General features: G+C 38.7%; 1 protein-coding gene across 1 annotated transcript in view; it reads left to right on the plus strand.

Annotated features, from left to right (window-relative positions):
- The first annotated feature begins 448 nt into the window (after positions 1 to 448).
- Positions 449 to 18,134, plus strand: part of CDK6 (cyclin dependent kinase 6) — a 232,642-nt gene continuing 214,956 nt past the window's right edge. The window contains exon 1 of the mRNA XM_032305106.1: positions 449 to 758. Within this exon, the coding sequence (XP_032160997.1) occupies positions 526 to 758 (233 nt within the window). The 5' untranslated portion in view covers positions 449 to 525. The remainder of the gene's footprint in view (positions 759 to 18,134) is intronic.

An 18,134-nucleotide genomic window follows, 5' to 3' on the forward strand; every position in this document is an offset into this window, starting at 1 on the left:
AAGGATTAAGCAGCCTGGGAGAGGGCAGGAGCGCGCCGAGGGTAGCGTTGGGGTCTTTATGAAGTAGGAGGAGGGGAGTCTGCGGGAACCCGGAGGAAGGCGCCTGGGATGTCTGATTGCACTTTTTCTTGTCCTCCCGTCTCTTTTTTTAGGTGGAAGGATTGTGGATTGAGACGCGCTCGGGCAGAGACTATGTAATCGCCTCGGTGTCTGTGCAGAGGACGGCTCTTCAGGGAGGGCAGAGGAGGGATCGGCTCGCTCCTTGGCGACTCGGCAGGCGGAGTTTCGCGGCGGCACCGGCGTTGCGCCCGCCCGCGGGGAGGTCGCTCCATCCAGCCCCAGCGGCCGCGAGAACCCGAGCGCCTGAACGCGGTAGTCAGCGGGGGCGAGGGAGAGCGAGACCGAGCTCCGGGGCGTGAGGGAGCGGGCCGGGGAGTCCGGGAAGAGGCGAGCGGCGGTCTCGAGCTAGCCAAGCGCGCCCCCCGCCCGTGCCAGCGGTGCCGCGCCGGGCGGCGTCTGGGCGGCATGGAGAAGGACGGCCTGAGCCGCGCGGACCAGCAGTACGAGTGCGTGGCGGAGATCGGGGAGGGCGCCTATGGGAAGGTGTTCAAGGCCCGGGACCTGAAGAACGGAGGCCGTTTCGTGGCGCTGAAGCGCGTGCGGGTGCAGACGGGCGAGGAGGGCATGCCGCTCTCTACCATCCGCGAGGTGGCGGTGCTGAGGCACCTGGAGACCTTCGAGCACCCCAACGTGGTCAGGTGAGCGGGGGAGCGGCGCCCGCGCCGTCGGAGGCCGAGCGCGCGGGGGAAGGGCCGGGGACCCTTGAGGCCGGAGGGCGGCTGGGGAGGCACGGCCTGTTGCCCTTACAGAGTGAGCGTAAGTTTGGTCGACCGAGTCGCAAGCCAGAGCCGGCGACCTTCCCACGCAGCGAGCAGAAAGACGAGTCAGGAAATGGGACCTGCGCAGGCTTCCCCGCGGCGGTGCCAAGTGCTCTGTTTTCTCCCTGCTGTCCCCGAAAAGGGGGTCCAGGAAGTTGGGTCCCTTTTAGGGAACGAGCCAACCTGAGACGTGCCCTGCCAGCCCCCGCATATTTTCCCTGGCCTTTGGGGAATTTTTAAGAGCCTGAGAATAAGAGAAGTGGCAGGGTGTGTGAAAATCAGTAGGATGAGAACTTTCCTCATGGAGCCAAGTATAAATAAAGGTTTTTTTGTTTTGTTTTGGTTTGTTTTTTTAAAATAACAACTTAAGAATATTATTGCCAGTCACGTCTAGTTTTTCTTATTGAAGTTATATGGTGATAAATAAGTGTCAAGCAGGGGCGCCTGAACATTTTCTTCCACAAATATTGCTTGTTTGTGTGTATTACGAAATGTCTCTAGTCTAGCATGGTCCTCACACTGCTTCTTAGAATTAGTGATGTGTGAATCTAAGATGTGGAATCTTCAGAGGGTCAGAGGGTAAACGTTCTGCTTTTGCGTCTTCTGGAGGAGATGTGGAAAGTGGATGGAGAGACAGCATTTCTTAAAGCCTCTCCTGTGTTGTAACCAGTAATTAAACTGAAGTGTGTGTGACTAGGATAATGGTGTTTTCTCAGTGATCCTGGAATTTCCCCATTGTGTGGTTGAGATTGTGTGGTGTGTCATGCTTTTCTTTTTTGAACAGATATGCTTAGTTTTAAGCAGAAAAGGAATGCATAGAAGGGTCTACAAATTTGGGTGTGACTTTTACCTATCTCAGCCCTTAGGAAAGTGTTTGAAAAAGGAAGTCTTGGGGTGTTCTTCCTGTCCTCTCATCTATCTGGGGATTCTTTTCAACAAATACATGCCTACTGTGTGTGCTGTAGATGAAATTATGTAAATAAGCACAGCTAAATATTTTTGTAAAAAGTCAAACAATTTAAGATTAGTCATCAAAGTCAAGAGACCTGAGACTGACCTTTGAAATACCAAGACCTACAGAGACTCGGAGAGCCCGAGTGTCTACCAATCTTCCTGGGAGGTTTTGACTTGTCTCCCCTTAACCTATGTGATTTGTGTGGTGCTTTGTTACCAACACAGTTAGACTAAGGCTAGAAGGCTGCAAAGAATCATAAATACGTAAATAAGGTAGTAAATGGCTATGAAAATAGGACCCCCATTATAAACTTCTGCTTGAGCCAGTAAAAAAGAAGGGGTGAAGAATAATGAGGCCAGGAGAATGATTGTTTTAAGGAAGATGGGGTCATATGTAACAGCAATAGATTACCTTTTGTGTGTGTTTTCTTCGTTAAAAACCAAGAGAAACTGTTCCTGTGAGTCTTTGTGATATTGGAGGAGAAAAGGGAGTATACATTTTGTCCCCTGTAACTTAGTTATCTTCCTGGAGGAATCACCTAGGTACTTCCCAAAAGATAAATTCTACCCCTATAATTTTAGGATCCAAGTTTTTGTTCTCTTGTCTGTTGCCTGTGCAGTGTGTCCAGTTAAGGACCCTTATTTGTAAATAGATAAAATACTGTCCTTCCAACCTAGAGGTGTTATAGAAGCACCCCTATGTAATGCTGTCTCCTACAAAGCACTGCTCCTGTAACAGGATGGTTTTTTCCATTGTGTTGGTAGATTTGGGCTAATCCATTCTTATTCTCTTGATTTATGCTCTTGAAATTGATTTGTGTTTAAAGATTTCTAACTGACCCATGACTTGGATTCTGTACCGAGAAATTTCAGGAGACAATACTTAATAAATTCAAGATGAAATTATCTAAAGGTTTTTAAAAACCTTATTTTGACAGATTAAGTGCTGATGATGATGCCTACCTCTTAGGAGTTGCGAGGAAGAGCTGAGATAGTGTAGATGAGAGCACTGTGTAAATTTAAAAATGCTTTTAATGTCCAAGTATTATTTGTTTTCGTACTAGTTAATGGGGCCCTCATCTCGATACAAGTTCCCAGTAAAGCATCTATTCCCCTTACCTTTTCAGTATAACAAATCATACTCAAACCCAGACACTACAGGCTCTGAAACCAAGAAACTACTTGGATATAATGGTCAGAAAAGACCATCAGTCATGTCATGAAATTCAGTGACTTGATGATGTCATCTTCACGAGCTACATATCTCTGTTCCATTTTGTTTCCTTCCTTTTCTCTTCTTCCACCTCTGCATTGGGGCAATCATTGGTCCCCATGACTTGCCTAACTAGACGAGGAACTCAAGATTTTGCAGGTGGCTAATATTTATTGAGGTAGGGTCAAAAATCAAGGACAGAAGACAATACTTCTTTTCTTTCCAGGGGAGAGTTGTCAAAGTTGGACCACCCTCCCCATACCTGGCTTATTGGTGCCCCACAGGACCAGTAGACAGTGCTATGGCTGGTTCTTTAAAGACTTCTTAAAAGGACAGATGTCTTTGTAAGTGCCTTCAAGTCTTAAGTAATTGGTCATAATTATAGGCCCTTCCCACAGGTAGTTAAGCCTGTAAGCTTGAAGGAACATGATAAACATACTAGATTTTTCAAAAGTTGAGATTTGATTTTGATGGATTTGCCAGAAAGGCTGACTTGTTACTGCTGTACTGCCTTTATGCACAGAGGTAATGACTTGAAATTCTTGTTTCCCTGTGCTTGATGTATCCCAGGCCTGGGCTTGATCAGCCAGTCAATGTCTAGGATGTAAATTTACTCTTATTTTATTGTCAGTAATCCCAAATCCTAGAGCCTTTGCCAGAATTCTGTGTGAACCTGTGTTAGAGCTTCTGCACTCCACAAAAGACTCCTCTGTTTTACCTTCTGAACTCAATTTGTGTATGGGTAGATAAAATAATATGTTCTATCAGCAGTCTCTTGATTCACCAAATATGTAATGATGGCTTGTTGTGTACCAGACACTGCTAGAATCTGGGGATTCATCAGTGAACAGGTCAGAAAAAGTCTCCATACTTTTAGAACTTACTTCGTAGTTTGTCGTTCTTTTTTCTCTTTTGAAATTCACTTCTCTTTATTTCCAAGCACTTGTTGTGCCATATTTAGCCTCACTAGTTGTGTAGAGCAACTAATACTTACGATAATTTAGTTACCAGGAATTTAGTGATTGAGTAACTAATATAACCAAAACACTAATCAGAATCAAATGCTTTTTGAAGCATTAGGAAGAGACCTAGAGATAGATGTCCACAAGACATTATTGACATGTAACTAATAGATATGAACATTTGGGCTCCATGTATCTAAGAGGGATTTAGGAAGGACCTACTGGTTACCAGGAGGTTAGGTGCTAGGAATGATACTTGGGTAAATCACGCCTACTTCCCTCAAATAATTCCCCCCTTGTTTGAAGGAGTAAGATGATCACCAAACCCTGATTCGTGGCAATATTGTGTCATTACAAAGATCCTGGTAAGCGCCACCAGCATTGTCCCCAGGGATTAAATTTATTAGCGTAATTCAGATCAAGTCCTGGTTCAGAAATTGAAACTAATGGCATTTATCAGTGGATAAACTTAGGATATCTGAATATGTTAAATTATTATTGTTGGCATATTTAATATGGCTTTAAGAAAAAACGTCAGAAAAATCCATGCACTTCAGTGATAAGGTATTCAAGGAGAGTTTTCCAATTTTCTCTTTTTAAAGAGCTCAGTAACTTACAGTATAAAAGGAAAATAATAATGTGATTTTCTCTAGGGAAACCAAATCATTAACAGGGTAGAAGAAACATGGCATACTATTTGGTGCAGCATAAAGCTGAATTCTCAGGTGGGTTAGTTCATGGGAATCCTGAATCAAAGTATTACTTTGTGGGTGAATAATAATGTCTGTTAAGGGCTTGTTTTAGTGAGAGCAGGAAAAACAGGGGTTTAATTTGCTTTTTTTAAAGTCTCAGTATGTTAGAAGTATGTTTGCCCCTTCATTCTTTAAGAGTCCCTTGAAAAGTTTCCAATTTATCAAGGTTCTTTAAGAAATAAACATTTTCGGGCGCCTGGGTGGCTCAGTGGGTTAAGCTGCTGTCTTCGGCTCAGGTCATGATCTCAGGGTCCTGGGATCGAGTCCCGCATCGAGCTCTCTGCTCAGCAGGGAGCCTGCTTCCTCCTCTCTCTCTGCCTGCCTGCCTCTCTGCCTACTTGTGATCTCTCTCTCTGTCAAATAAATAAATAAAATCTTTAAAAAAAAAAAAAGAAAAGAAATAAACATTTTCACAATTACGTTCTGCCCATTCCTTGTTCCTGCTGAAGAACTTGGTAATGTTGAATTGTTGGCTTTGCACTTGTATCCTTTTTACATAACTGTTAACACCTTGGAATTATTAGAATTTCTCTATTAAGGAGGAAAATGGCTTATAGAAGGAAATTTGTATAAATTTGAATATCTCTTGGTATATTTCTCCTATATTTAAGATATGAACAAGTGAATATCTGAAAACAGACTCCCTGTTAAAAGTAAATTATCTGTTGTTGTTTTTTTAATGCCTCACTATCAGTGATTCCTTAGGAATGTTCTTTCAGATTGAAACCTTTAATACTTAAATTGTGTCATTGTAAACTCATGGACATTATTAGAGTTGGAAGGACTTTGGAAATCTTTCAGCCCTTTTATGTTTTAGGTAAAGAAATAGGGTCAGAGGTCAAGAAGCTTGTCCATCGTGCAGTTTATAAGTTGGTGACTTGTTCTAAGATCTGAGTACCAATTTTTTTTAAAAAATTCTTTTTGTTTGTTTGATGGAAGAAGCTAAAAGAGTGAGTACATTTCTAGTTTGGAAGAAATGAGCTATATGTAGCCAAAGGTGCTGGTTTGCCAGGAATAAATGACATATCAATTCAGTAAATTCCTGAATTCTGCAGTATGCAGAATAAAAGTATGATGATTATCCATTAAATTCTGCCTTTAAAGAATTTAAGTAATAACTATGATCATATAAACAGCTGTAGTTAAAAAATAACACAGGTTAATAATACACTTGAGTAATAATAGTGAATTAATTTTAGACAAAACAGTAGGAAAGATCAAAATGCTTGTCTGATGAATGAACTGTTACATAATGTGGGCTCTGGTATCTACTACCCATATAATGAAACAAACATCAGAATACTTGAAAATTAGGCAGCATAACAACCTCTTCATACAGAAGCAAATACAGTGCTAATGCTTCCTGAAGAACTATCCTCACTGTTGCTCTATTTGTAGGAAGGTTCAGATGAGCTTGTCTTCCTCGGAAGGATATTGTGAGCTTCTTGGTGTAATAGAACATGGCAGACACGAAATCTGGGTGCAGGAGGTTTGGTGACAGGACAGGGTGGTATGCTTAGTGTTGGTCTTTGTCCAAGGGCCAAGAGGCACCATTGAAAGTGGCTACTGGAAGTGATTGGTAACAAGCATGCCTACATGAAGGTCACCTTCATGAATTCATCATGTTTGTGTGATGAATTGTGGATTCCAAGCCTGCTGGGGCAGGTAAGGCAGCAGTCAGTTTTGTAAGAGACACTGAGCAGTTGTTTTGAGTATCACCAGCTTGCTGCCACACTTGATTTCGTTTCACCATCTGCACAGGCAGCTCTCTACCGAGAGGTGAAGTCAGAACCTTAAGGCACGTGGCAGAATCCATGTGAGTGTGCAGCAGTGGCCTAGAGGTCCATGTGGGGTAGGGTTATTACTAAACATTTTAGTAATTTACCTATGCTTGACCAACTGTTGGCTTTGTCATTTAAGTAGCTCTTTTAATTTCTTAGTTCTTATTATCTGGCCTTCCTAAAGGACTTTAATGCAGTAGAATTAGAATCACAGTTATGGATTTCTGAATTGGAAGGGATCTTCAATAGAGCCTAGTCTAAACTCCCTTTGGTCTTTGTAGGAATTGTTTTGTAAATATGTAAAACAATTGTCTTATTTTTCAACTCTTTTATTCCACCATTGCATGCATTGTTGATAGAAAGTGACGATGGCCAAGGTTCAGATGCAGGTTTAGAGCCAATGTTAGCAGGACAGGATGTTAGTGGTCATTACGTATCAGAAAACAGACTCTTAGGACATAAAAATTATTTTCAGTTTAAGGATTGTATGTTTCTGACTTGAGTCCAGGATTATCTCTCTTATATCTATAAGTAACAACAGCATCTATAACTGTTAGTTCCCAGTGTATATTTTCTGAATGAATGAGGTCAAATAAATTAAATTATGAACCCCTGAGATGAGAACTTTTCATCCTTTTAGAGCTGCGTAAAGTGTTAGCAAGTACCTCCAGCTAAACATGGGGAAATTACTGGAGATTAACTGCAATGCATCTGCACACCAAGACTATTTAGTAAGAACTTTCAAATACTTATATCCATTTTTATGAGTCAGATACCCATTTTTTGGTCTTCACTGCTAGCATTGGTTTTGGAAGGTCTTCCTCTGCGTTTGCTCCGGGTAGCCTACAGGTACGCAGACGACTTATTTTATCCTGACTTTGCTCCTTGCAAATCCACCTCTGGGACTTCAGCTGGGGCTGATTTCAGAATGTGCGCTCTGTGCCCTCCCCTGTACTGCTGTTTCTACCTGTTGAAATGCTACCCATGCTTCAGAGCCAAGCCCTGATGCCATCTTCTTTGTGTGTGGTCTGCTCCTGAATACCTACATTTGAATAAAATTTCTGTTTCTTTTGAACCCTGACGTCTTTGGCCCTCCTTTGTGACACTCCGTATATGTCTGCCCCTTTATATTATTATGTTGGTTATGTAAGATATACTGTTAATCTTCTCCCAACCACCTTCTACCTTTTCACACCCTAGTTGTGTAAGCTCCTTAAGACAGAGAGTATCTTGTGGTCATGTCCACTTGCATCGTTTATCCAGTGGAAATAAAATGAATAAATGAACAAATGAACAAAATAATGGAAAAGAGGTTCATTTATTAAGGAGGGGACCAAATGGATTATTTCTGTCACATGAAGGTTAATACTAAGGAGTGTCAAATAAAAAGGGAAAAGGGATCTGTTTGTAGGATTATACTTACTTGGTTTCATGGGAATAATAAAAAAAATACTGAAAAAAGAGAACATTTCATTTTGTTTTACTCCAACCTGTATAGCTTAGATTGAAGTGAGTTTCAAAATTTAAGTAATTCCCATCATTAACTGTACAGTCTTGGACTTGATTTCTATACTGTAGTAAAGACATGAACATTAGGAAATGTACACACATTTAGTAAAAGATGAAAATGTTTGGAACATCTTTAAATATAAGAGTGGAAGATATTCTGAATACATTTTAATCAATTGCTTGAATTATTTTGTTTTTTCCCCCCACTAATCTTAATATTGTTGGCTTTCTTTACTGGAAAAACTGAGGAGGAGCAAAATTAAGCAAGACCTTCCTGATAGTTTCTAAAAGAATATCAAGACTCGGAATTCTGTTAAAACAGTCTTCTACTCCATTTCATAATTTGTGTACAGAGAATTTGGATTCCACCTTGACAAACTGGTAGGTTTAGTTAAGTAGTCTTCCAGCCAAACTAATTCCAGTTCCTCAAGACACATGTGGGTGTGGTGTGTGTGTGTGTGTGTGTGTGTGTGTGCGCGCGCGCACGTGTGCGCACGTGCATATCCAGAGCAGTTGAATGCAAGATCTCTGAAAGAAGGAATGGTATTTTCTTGTTGCATTCCCTGTATGCCAAGCATTTAGTGTGGTGACTGGCATCTTGTATCCCAGAATAAATATTTGTCAATGAATGAATGAATGATTATGTACTGTCTAGGAATTCAGATTTTACTTTTTTAGTCAGAATTGGATAATATGTCTGAAAGCATATATGAGATTCATAGCATTAAACAAGTATTTATTGGTTATCTGTCATTCAGCATTTTATTCAATATGATCGACCTACATCTTGAAATATTTACCCAAAAAGTGGTATTAGATCGGGAAGCTGTTTGAAAATGGAGTCTAGCTGAAACAAGTTGACCGTTGTTGAAGCTGTAGAAGTTCATTGTATTCTTCTCTCTTCATTTGTGTATGGTTGAAATTTTTCATCATAAGCTTCAAATATGTTCCTAGTCAGTGAATAGTGGTTGGAATACTTTGCTTTTCTTTTTGACTTCCTTCACCTATTAGCTGAGTGACCTGGAGTAAATTCCTCATGTCTCTTCATGATGGGTTTCCCACCATAAAATCTGGAGTTGTTGCTACTCTTTTGAGCTTAGAGAGTTCCTGTGATCAAATGAAGTAGTGTATGTGAAGATCAGATGTTACGCAGATAGAAGGTGTTACTAACAAAATGAATTCCTGCCCTCAAGAAGTTTGTAATTTTGTGGAGGACACGAGCATGTACACAGATCTCTGTATGACAGATGGGGAGTATGTACTTTCATTTTTTTCATCTTACGGGTTGAAAGTATGATGAAAGCTAGTCATTTCTGAAAAGATGTACATTGGATTTATAGTAATTTTAGTAAAATACAGTCTTTAATCTGGGTATTGGTAATTGGTATCAAGTTTACCCAGTGCTGTATCCTTTTTATTAATGGATTATTGTAGGAGGATCTGAGGACAAAGTGCTCCTGGGAACATGCTATCAGACTGGTGGCAGTTTGATGATTTCTTCTGTATTTCACTGTTCAGATGAACAAGAAGTTGAATTCTTTGTTTTTTTTTTCTCTCTCTCTCACTCTTTTTTTTTTTTTTAAGGTTTTATTTATGTATTTGAGAGAGAGACAATGAGAGAGGGAGAGCAGGAGAGGGGAGAGGGTCAGAGAGAGAACCAGGCTCCCCACTGAGCAGGGAGCCCAATGCAGAACTTGATTCTGGGACTACAGGACCATGACCTGAACTGAAGGCAGTTGCTTGAACAATTGAGCCACCCAGGTGCCCTCTTTCACTCTTTTCTAAAGATTTTATTTTTAAGTAATCTGTATACCCAATATGGGGTTTGAACTTACAACCCCAATGTCAAGAGTTGTGTACTCTTCCGTCTGACTCAGCCAGGTTCCCTTTTCCTCTCTTTAAATTTCAAATCTCAAACAAAATTATTCCTTTTTATGTCACACATTGGCTTTTTAAAAAAATATGTATTTATTTGAGGGTGAGGGGCGAGGGGAGAGAATCCCAAGAAGACTTCCTGCTGAGTGCAGATCTGTCATGGGGCTCCATTTCACAACCCTGAGATCATGATCCAAAGCCAAGAGTGAGTCGCTTAACTGACTGAGCCACTCCTGCACCCCTAAATCTTTTTCTTTTGAAGATTGATTTATTGTTTGAGAGGGAGAGAGAGCAGGGATAGGAAGAGGGACAGAGGAAATGAAGGGAGAATCTCAAGCAGACTCCCCACTGAGCGTGGAGCCCAGCTGGAGGCTGGATCTCGCAACCCTGAGATCACAGTCTGAGCAGAAATCAGGAGTCAAACACTCAACTGACTGAGCCACCCAAGCACCCCCATTTTTAAAACTTTTTAGTGGAAATCAAGAAATTATCTGAGTGGTTTCGAGCTTTTAAATAATGTCGTCTACATTCCAACTACGTAGACTCGTTTAAATGTAGTTATTAAGTAGCCTTGGGTAAAAATGGGGTGTTTTCTTATTGAGCCTTGAGAAACCAAGAGATAGATTGAAAGATTGGGCTAGAGGGGGCTCCCAGTGCTAATCATGAATGAACTGTATTTAACTGTATTTAAATTATGGAAGTCCACTTACAGAACTAGGAAAGAAAGCATCCTTTCTTTGAAATAACACACCTATTACACATTAAGACACAATTGAAAAGCCTGCTAGTCATTACAAATTATTTTAAACCCATGGGATTTAATCAGTGGTAATTTAGCCAACTACTAGTACATTAGACTAGAGATTGGGGTTGTTGCTGCTATTTGGGTAAGCTAAAACAGTTAGTATTGCAAAGAGAAAAAAAATTCTGTTTCAGAGGCATTACTCTCTATCCTTTAAATGTCAGCTAACTCAGAATGATGGGATTCATCTCAAGAAGAACCATATAAGAGCATGGTTGAGGCTTGCCTGGGTGGCTCAGTTGGTTAAATGTCTGCCTTCAGCTCAGGTCATGATCCCAGGGTCCTGGGATTAGGAGGACCCTGCTCAATGAGGAACCTGCTGCTCCCTCTCCCTCTGCCCTTCCCCTCCCCACTTGTATTCTCACACACTGCTCGCTCTCTCGCTCTCAAATAAATAAATAGAAAAATCTAAAAAACAAACAAAAAAACCCAAAACTCTCTCTCTCTCAAATAAATAACTAGAAAAATCTGGGGGAGAATAAAAAAGCATGCTTGACACAGTGGTAATAATTCTGAATCCAAGAAAAACAGGACTTTTGAAATTAGTTAAGAGTAGCATCATTGTTTATTGAAAGGGTACTTTTCCTTAGTTGGTAAAATAAAATTGGGAGGTGAATCCATCATTAGGCACATAAAGAACGGTCTGGAGCTGTATCTTGTGATCAGAAAAGACCTCATGCTTTCAAGGTGTGGCAGAAGATGAGGTAAGATGGGGTTGAGGTAGAAGTGAGAGAGTGAGGGGAAGATGTAATATGGTCATATAACCTGGGATAGCTTAGGTAAATCCGGTCTTTTAGACTTCAGAATCTAAAACCCAGTGATCTGAAAGTAGAGTTCTGCCATATTTGGGAAGGCCTCCAGCAGTTATTTGCTCAAATCTTTCATTCCATAATAATAAAATGGAATTTTATATTCTGATGACTTTTTCTTGGGAAGTTTATTTCTGCCATCTTCACATTGTCCTTATGCTTAGCACTCAGATATTTGTGAATGTGATGTGTGACGTAACAGAACACATGCTTCCCATTAGAACATAAGCTTCATATGGGCAGAAATAATTTGTTTTGTTCACTGCTTTATTCCCAATATCTAGAACAGTACTTGGCACATTGTTCAGTAAATGTCTGCTGAAGAACAACTGAATGAATAGTTAAGCTATGACTAAAGATTACTCTTTTTCCAGTAATTTTATTGACAGCAAAAGTGTAAATTAGCACCAAAATTTAGCAGATACGTCATTTTTCTATTCATTCATTAGTATTGCACTTAAAACTCTTCAGCATTAGATGGTCTCTAATAATTATAGTAGTAAATTGGATTTTGACTTAGGAAGTGGGAGTTACTTAAATAATTTAATGGTTAGCAAGTAGATTGGATACTAAGATAATATTCCTTTTAAACTAATTTTTCCACTAATGTTTTCATTAGTTATGAGTTAGAGTTTTATGTGAAATTCTGAGTTACAATTTTATATAAAAATATAATTTTACATGAAAATTTTAAGTGATACCTCAAATGGTTATATCATTTGTAGCAGAATTGATTTAGATGTTTTGGTGGAAGTTTTAAGACATGGTTTCAGAGTCTCTGAGTTACGAAGTTTTATAAAAAGGGTTGTTACATGCTCTTCTGAAGAATTTGACGTAGCTGGCAAGCCTTTGTATAAGTGGTTATTGTTGTCCTCGCAAGTAGTGAAGCCCAAGTGGCCAGTCCCAACTTGAACATCCCCCAGCCCTTCTATTTGGTATTAGCATTACAAGCACCTTCCTTCTCTGCTTAAATCAGTTGATGGTGATCGTGTAAGGAATCTGACATTACTTGGTCAAGACCAGCTATAATGACAAGAAGAAAAGGGAGAAGTCTAAGGAGAAGGCTGGGGGGAGGGCGGTGGGGCTAGGGAAGGAAGGAAAAAAGGAAAGAAGGAAGGAAAAGGAAGAGGAGTAGAATAGAATATCCGGTATATTGCTGGGAGTTGTTACTAAAGTAGAATACTAGGGGACTTGTTAGCAGTTTTTGTTTCAAGTAATTAAAATTTTCTGTTAATTGTTCTGGTTCTTATTGCTGTGTAATAAATTGGCCCAAAATTCAGGGGCTGAAAGCAGCCATTTTCTTACGCTCAAAGATTCAGAGGGTGGGGAATTTTGACAGAGCACAGTGAGAATGTTAAATCTCTTGCTTCGTGATGTCTAAATGCTTGAAGTGGGGATAAAGAAGCAGGTAGGGGGTTTAGTCAGCTGGAGATGTCTTTACCCTCAAATCTGTTGTTTCCTATGAGTTGGATGATGTAGAACAGGACCTGAGCCGGGACTGTAGTCCCACCTTACTGCTCCTTCTGGTCTGGGCTCCCTCTCGGCATCAAGGCTTCAGAGTAGTTGGACTTAGGGATGGCTCATGGCACTGAAAGCCAGTCAGGGGGCCCTAGGAACAGGCAGTGTTATTTCTGCCACATTCTGTTGGTGACAAGTGAGTTCAAAGCCTTACAGATACAAAGGAATGGGGCATATATTGTCTTTTATTGGAAAGAATGTTAAAGAATTTGTGTCTTCCTCTTTCTCTTTTTTCTGTCATCATGACATTCGTACTTGGTGATTAGTACAGAAGGATTATGATTTTAAAAAAAGAAAAAAGAAAAAGGCAAGGCTCCTACCCCAATTATCTGTATTTCCCGTACTCAAGTACAGCTTCTTTTAACTCTGTTTTTGGTGCTTCTGGTAGTTGGATCTGTTAATCTAGATAAAATACTATGCTCCGTTTCTTGAGACTTAAACTTCCATTTCTTGATATTTAAACTGTTGGCTTCCTGCTCTGAAAAATGAGGATTTAGCTCATTAATACTACTCCCTGTTCATTTTTTTCACCTTTTGTTAGGGCTGTTTTTATTTCATATAATAACTTAAGATAATTTATCCTTAAACGTCAGTTTTTTGTTCGTTTTTGGCAGTAAACAATTGATTCTCCATTTAATAAGAGAAGGATATTTTATCCTCCTATCCTTTGTATTCGTTTTAACATTACAACTTTTATCATCTACTTTGTTGAAGTTAAAGATTTCCATTCTGTTCTGCAACCACAACTGCGGGTCCAGTGTTTTAATTCCATGAGGTCAGAGGAGTCTTTCTTAAACATGGACATCTGGATTCCCATTTCTTACTCTGCATCACTTTTTAAAAGTTGTACCCTATTTTAGTAGACTTCTTGTTTAGACCAGAGCGTTTTTATACTGTTTTGTTTTTCCTGGAGTTTACAATTGCCTTTCTATTTTTTCATGCACTGTTCGCCTTTATCACAGCCTAAACTTTTTTTTCAAACACTTTATCATACCACCCATTTCTGTTGAATTGCCCATTTCCTGAAGTTTCTCTGAAGTTTTGGTTTATTCTGGACTGGTTATTTACTGGGCCTGATGAACAGTTCTCTTCCTGAGACTTTTTCACTGCCCTCTGGGTTAGAGCCACTTATTCCTGCATCCTGGCCTTTCCTCTTTAGTGGTTCACACCCTTGTTTTGCAAGTTTATGTTTGCAAGTAACTTCCTAAGAAATTGTGTATTGAAGATAAGCTTTCTGAATCCTCACCAATTTGAAAACATTTTTATTGTTCCTCATATTTGATTATAGTTTGACTGTTTTTAGAAGTCTAGGATGAAAAATTTTACTGTTGAACTTGAAAGCCATTGTTCTCTCTCTGATGAAGTTTGCCAATGAGAAATTATCTGCCAGTATGATTTTCTAATTAGTTTTTAGTAACTTTTCTCTCTGGGAACTACTAGATGTGTTCTCCAGAAATATGTTTCTATGTGTGGTGCTTTCTTAAATTAAATTTGCTGGGGGTGGGGTGCCTGGGTGGCTCAGTGGGTTAAGCCTGTGACTTCGGCTCAGGTCATGGTCTCAGGGTCCTGGGATCAAGCCCCGAATTGGGCTCTCTGCTCAGCAGGGAGCCTGCTTCCTCCTCTCTGTGCCTACTTGTGATCTCTCTCTCTCTGTCTGTCAAATATATAAATAAAATCTTAAAAAAAAAAATTTGCTGGGGGGTGCCTGGGTGGCACAGTCGGTTGACCATTCAGCTCCTGGTTTTGGCTCTGGTCAGAGCCTCAGGATCATTAGATCAAAGCCTGCATTGGGCTCCACACTCAGTGGGGAGTCTCCTTGGGACTCTCTCTCCCTTTCTCTCTGCCCCTTCCACTTGTGCTCTCTGAGATGAATAAATAAATCTTCAAAATAAAAAAATTAGGGGCACCTGGGTGGCTCAGTGGGTTAAAACCTCTGCCTTTGTCTCGGGTCATGATCCCATAGTCCTGAGATCGCCCCTGCTTTAGTCTCTCTGCACTGCGGGGAACCTGCTTCCCCTTCTCTCTCTGCCTGCTTGTGATGTCTGTCAAGTAAATAAATAAAATCTTTAAAAAATAAAAAAATTAATTGATGAATTTAACTTGCTGGGCATTCTGTGAGATCTATATGCAGATTTGTTTCATTTTACTTTTAAAAATTACTTCTGTATTTATTCTATTCTTTCTTTCTGAGGTTCTCCTGCTAGTCAGATACTTGATATTTCAATTGGGACCTTGAAAGTCTCTTAAAGTTCAGTTTTGCAGATTGGATCTCTGTGTGTGTCTTGCCTTCTTTTCCTCTATTTTCTAACTATTCTGTTTGCTTTGGTTTTGTTTTGCTCTGTATTCTAAAGAAATCTTCTCTATTATTTTCCCAACTGTCTATTGAATTTACTCTTGGCAATTATATTTTAACCTCAGAGTATCTTTTTTTTATTGTTTTGTTCTCAGCTTGCTTTTTTTTAAAAGTATTTCATTCTGGTTTCATGGGTGTAATATGTCCTTGAATAGTTCTAAATGTTTAAAAACTTCTCCACATTATCTTTGTTTTAGTAAATGTTTAGTTTTTAACTTTGTTTTCCTATTGCTGGATTGTTTCAATGCCTGGTGATGTTTGGATATCCTTTGGTTTTTAAAAAATCAAGTTTATTGAAATGGAGTTTATATACAGTAAAAGACATCCATTTTAAGAGTATATTTTTATGAGTCCTGAAAAATTTATATGCCCACATAACCACCATCAAAATCAAGATCTAAAACAATTCCATTACCCTGAAAGTTCCCGCAGACCCCTTTGCAGTCTCCTCTCTCTACCTGGACCCCTGGCAACCAACCACTAAACTTCTTTCTGTCATTACAGATTATATTTGTGCTTTCTAGGGTTCTGTATACATGGTTATTACGAAATTCTTTCATGTTTATTGTGTCAGTAGTTCATTCTTTCCCAGTATGTGGCTTTGCCACAATTTGTATATCCTTCTGCATGTTGATAGTTATTTGTGTTGCTTCTAGTTTGGGGCTTTTATGAATAACGCTGCTCTAAACATTCATATACAGGTCTTTATGTTGATATGATATATGCATTCATTTCGTTTGCATGAATACCTAGATGTGGTCTTCTGGCTTGTATGGCAAATGTGTTTAATTTTTAAAGAAATGGCCAAACTTTTCCAAACTGGTTGTACCAGTCTGTATTTTCACCAGTAATGTGTGAAGATTTCATTTGATTTGCATTCTGTTCAACACTTTATGTTGTCAGTCTTTTTAATTTTAACCATTCTGTATTGGGTGTGAACTGATACTACATTGTGGTTTTAATTTGCATTTACCTAATGACTGATGTTGTTGAACATCATTCCATTTGCTTATTGGCAGGTCTCTTAACTTCCTTTGGGAAATAATCTATTCAAATATTCGACCATTATTTAAAACTGGGTTATCTTACTGTATTGTAAAAGATATTTATATATTCTGGAAAAGTCTTTTCCAGAATATATAAATATCTTTCATTTCTCAGGCGTATAGCTTGCCTTTTTCTTTTTCTTTTTTTTAATGATGTCTCTCAAACAGAAGATTTTAATTTTTTCAAAAGTCTGACTTACCATTTTTTTCTCTGATGGTTTGTCCTTTTATATGCCATCTAAGAAATCTTTGCATACCCCAAAAGCACATACACTTTACTTCTGGAATTTTAACAGTTTTTTGCTTTTATGTTAAGTCTGTGATACATTCAAGTTAAATCTTTGTGTGTGGCTTGAGGTAAGAGTTCATTTTTCTCCTTGTATAGAACCCAGCTGTCCTAGGACCATTTGTTGAAAAGTCTGTGCTTTCTTCAATTTGGATTACATTGGCAACTTTGTAAAAAATCAGTTGACCATATACATTTGGGTCTATTTCTGGACTCCATTCTGTTCCATTGATTTGTGTATCTTTTTGCCACTGCCATAATGTTTTATTTACTGTAGTTTCACAGTAGGTCTTGAAATTAGGTAGTATTAGTTTTCCAACTTTGTTCTTGTTTTTAAAATTTTTTTTTTGCAATTTTGCCTTTTGAAATTTTGCTAAGAATTTTTACATCTGTGTTTATGAAGGATATTCTGTAATTTTCTTTTTTTCATGATGTCTTAGATTTTGGTTTTGTGGTAATACTGGCCTTATAAAATGGGTTGGTAAGTGTTTACAGCTTCTCTGACAGATTTTCTGTAGCATTAATATTAATTCCTTCTTATACCTTTAATAGAATTTACTGGGAAGTTATCTGGGCTTAGTATTTCATTTTGGGAAGGTTTTAACTACAATTTCTATTTCCTTAATGAACATCAGGCCATGTAGGTAGAATTACTTTTTGTAATTTGTATTTTTCAAGGTATGTGTGTATTTCATGGGTTTTTTATTTTATTGGTATAAATTCTTTATCCTCTTTTATCTTTAATGTCTGCAGAATCTTTTCATTCTTGATATTGGTAATTTGTATGTCCCTCCCCCCCTTTTTTTTCTTAACCATGCAGGTAGAGTTTTGGCAGTTTTATTGATGATAAATCAGTTTTTGGTTTCATTAATTTCCTTTATCATTTGTCTTTTGTACAGTTTATATTTACTTTTATTTTTATTTCCTTTTCCTATTTACTTTGGGTTTAATTTGCTCTTTTACATCCTAAAATAGAAACTTTTAGTTCATTCATTTAGTATTTTCTTCTTTTCTAATGTAACCATTTATGTTGCTTTATTTTCCTCCCATAAATTTTGGTATATTTTGGTTCCATTTTCATTCAGTTCAAAATATTTCAACTTTATTTTGGTGATTTTTCTTTGACCCATGGGTTACTTAGATTTGTGTTCTTTAATTTCCAAACACATACAGGATTTTTCAAATTCCTTTCTGTCTAAAATTCTGTTGTGATCAGAGAACAACTCTGTATGATTTTAATCCTTTTTCAATTTATTAAGACTTCTTTTGGTCTGTGTAGTTGATCTTGGTACATTTTACATTTGATTCTTTTTAAGCATCTTTCTTTTCCTCCCTCATTGTGTTCACATTTTCCTTTAGGTCTTCCAGCATATTTATAGTATTTAGAAGGGTTGCT

This window comes from Mustela erminea, chromosome 11, assembly GCF_009829155.1.
Source record: "Mustela erminea isolate mMusErm1 chromosome 11, mMusErm1.Pri, whole genome shotgun sequence".
NCBI classification, from domain to species: Eukaryota; Metazoa; Chordata; class Mammalia; order Carnivora; family Mustelidae; genus Mustela; species Mustela erminea.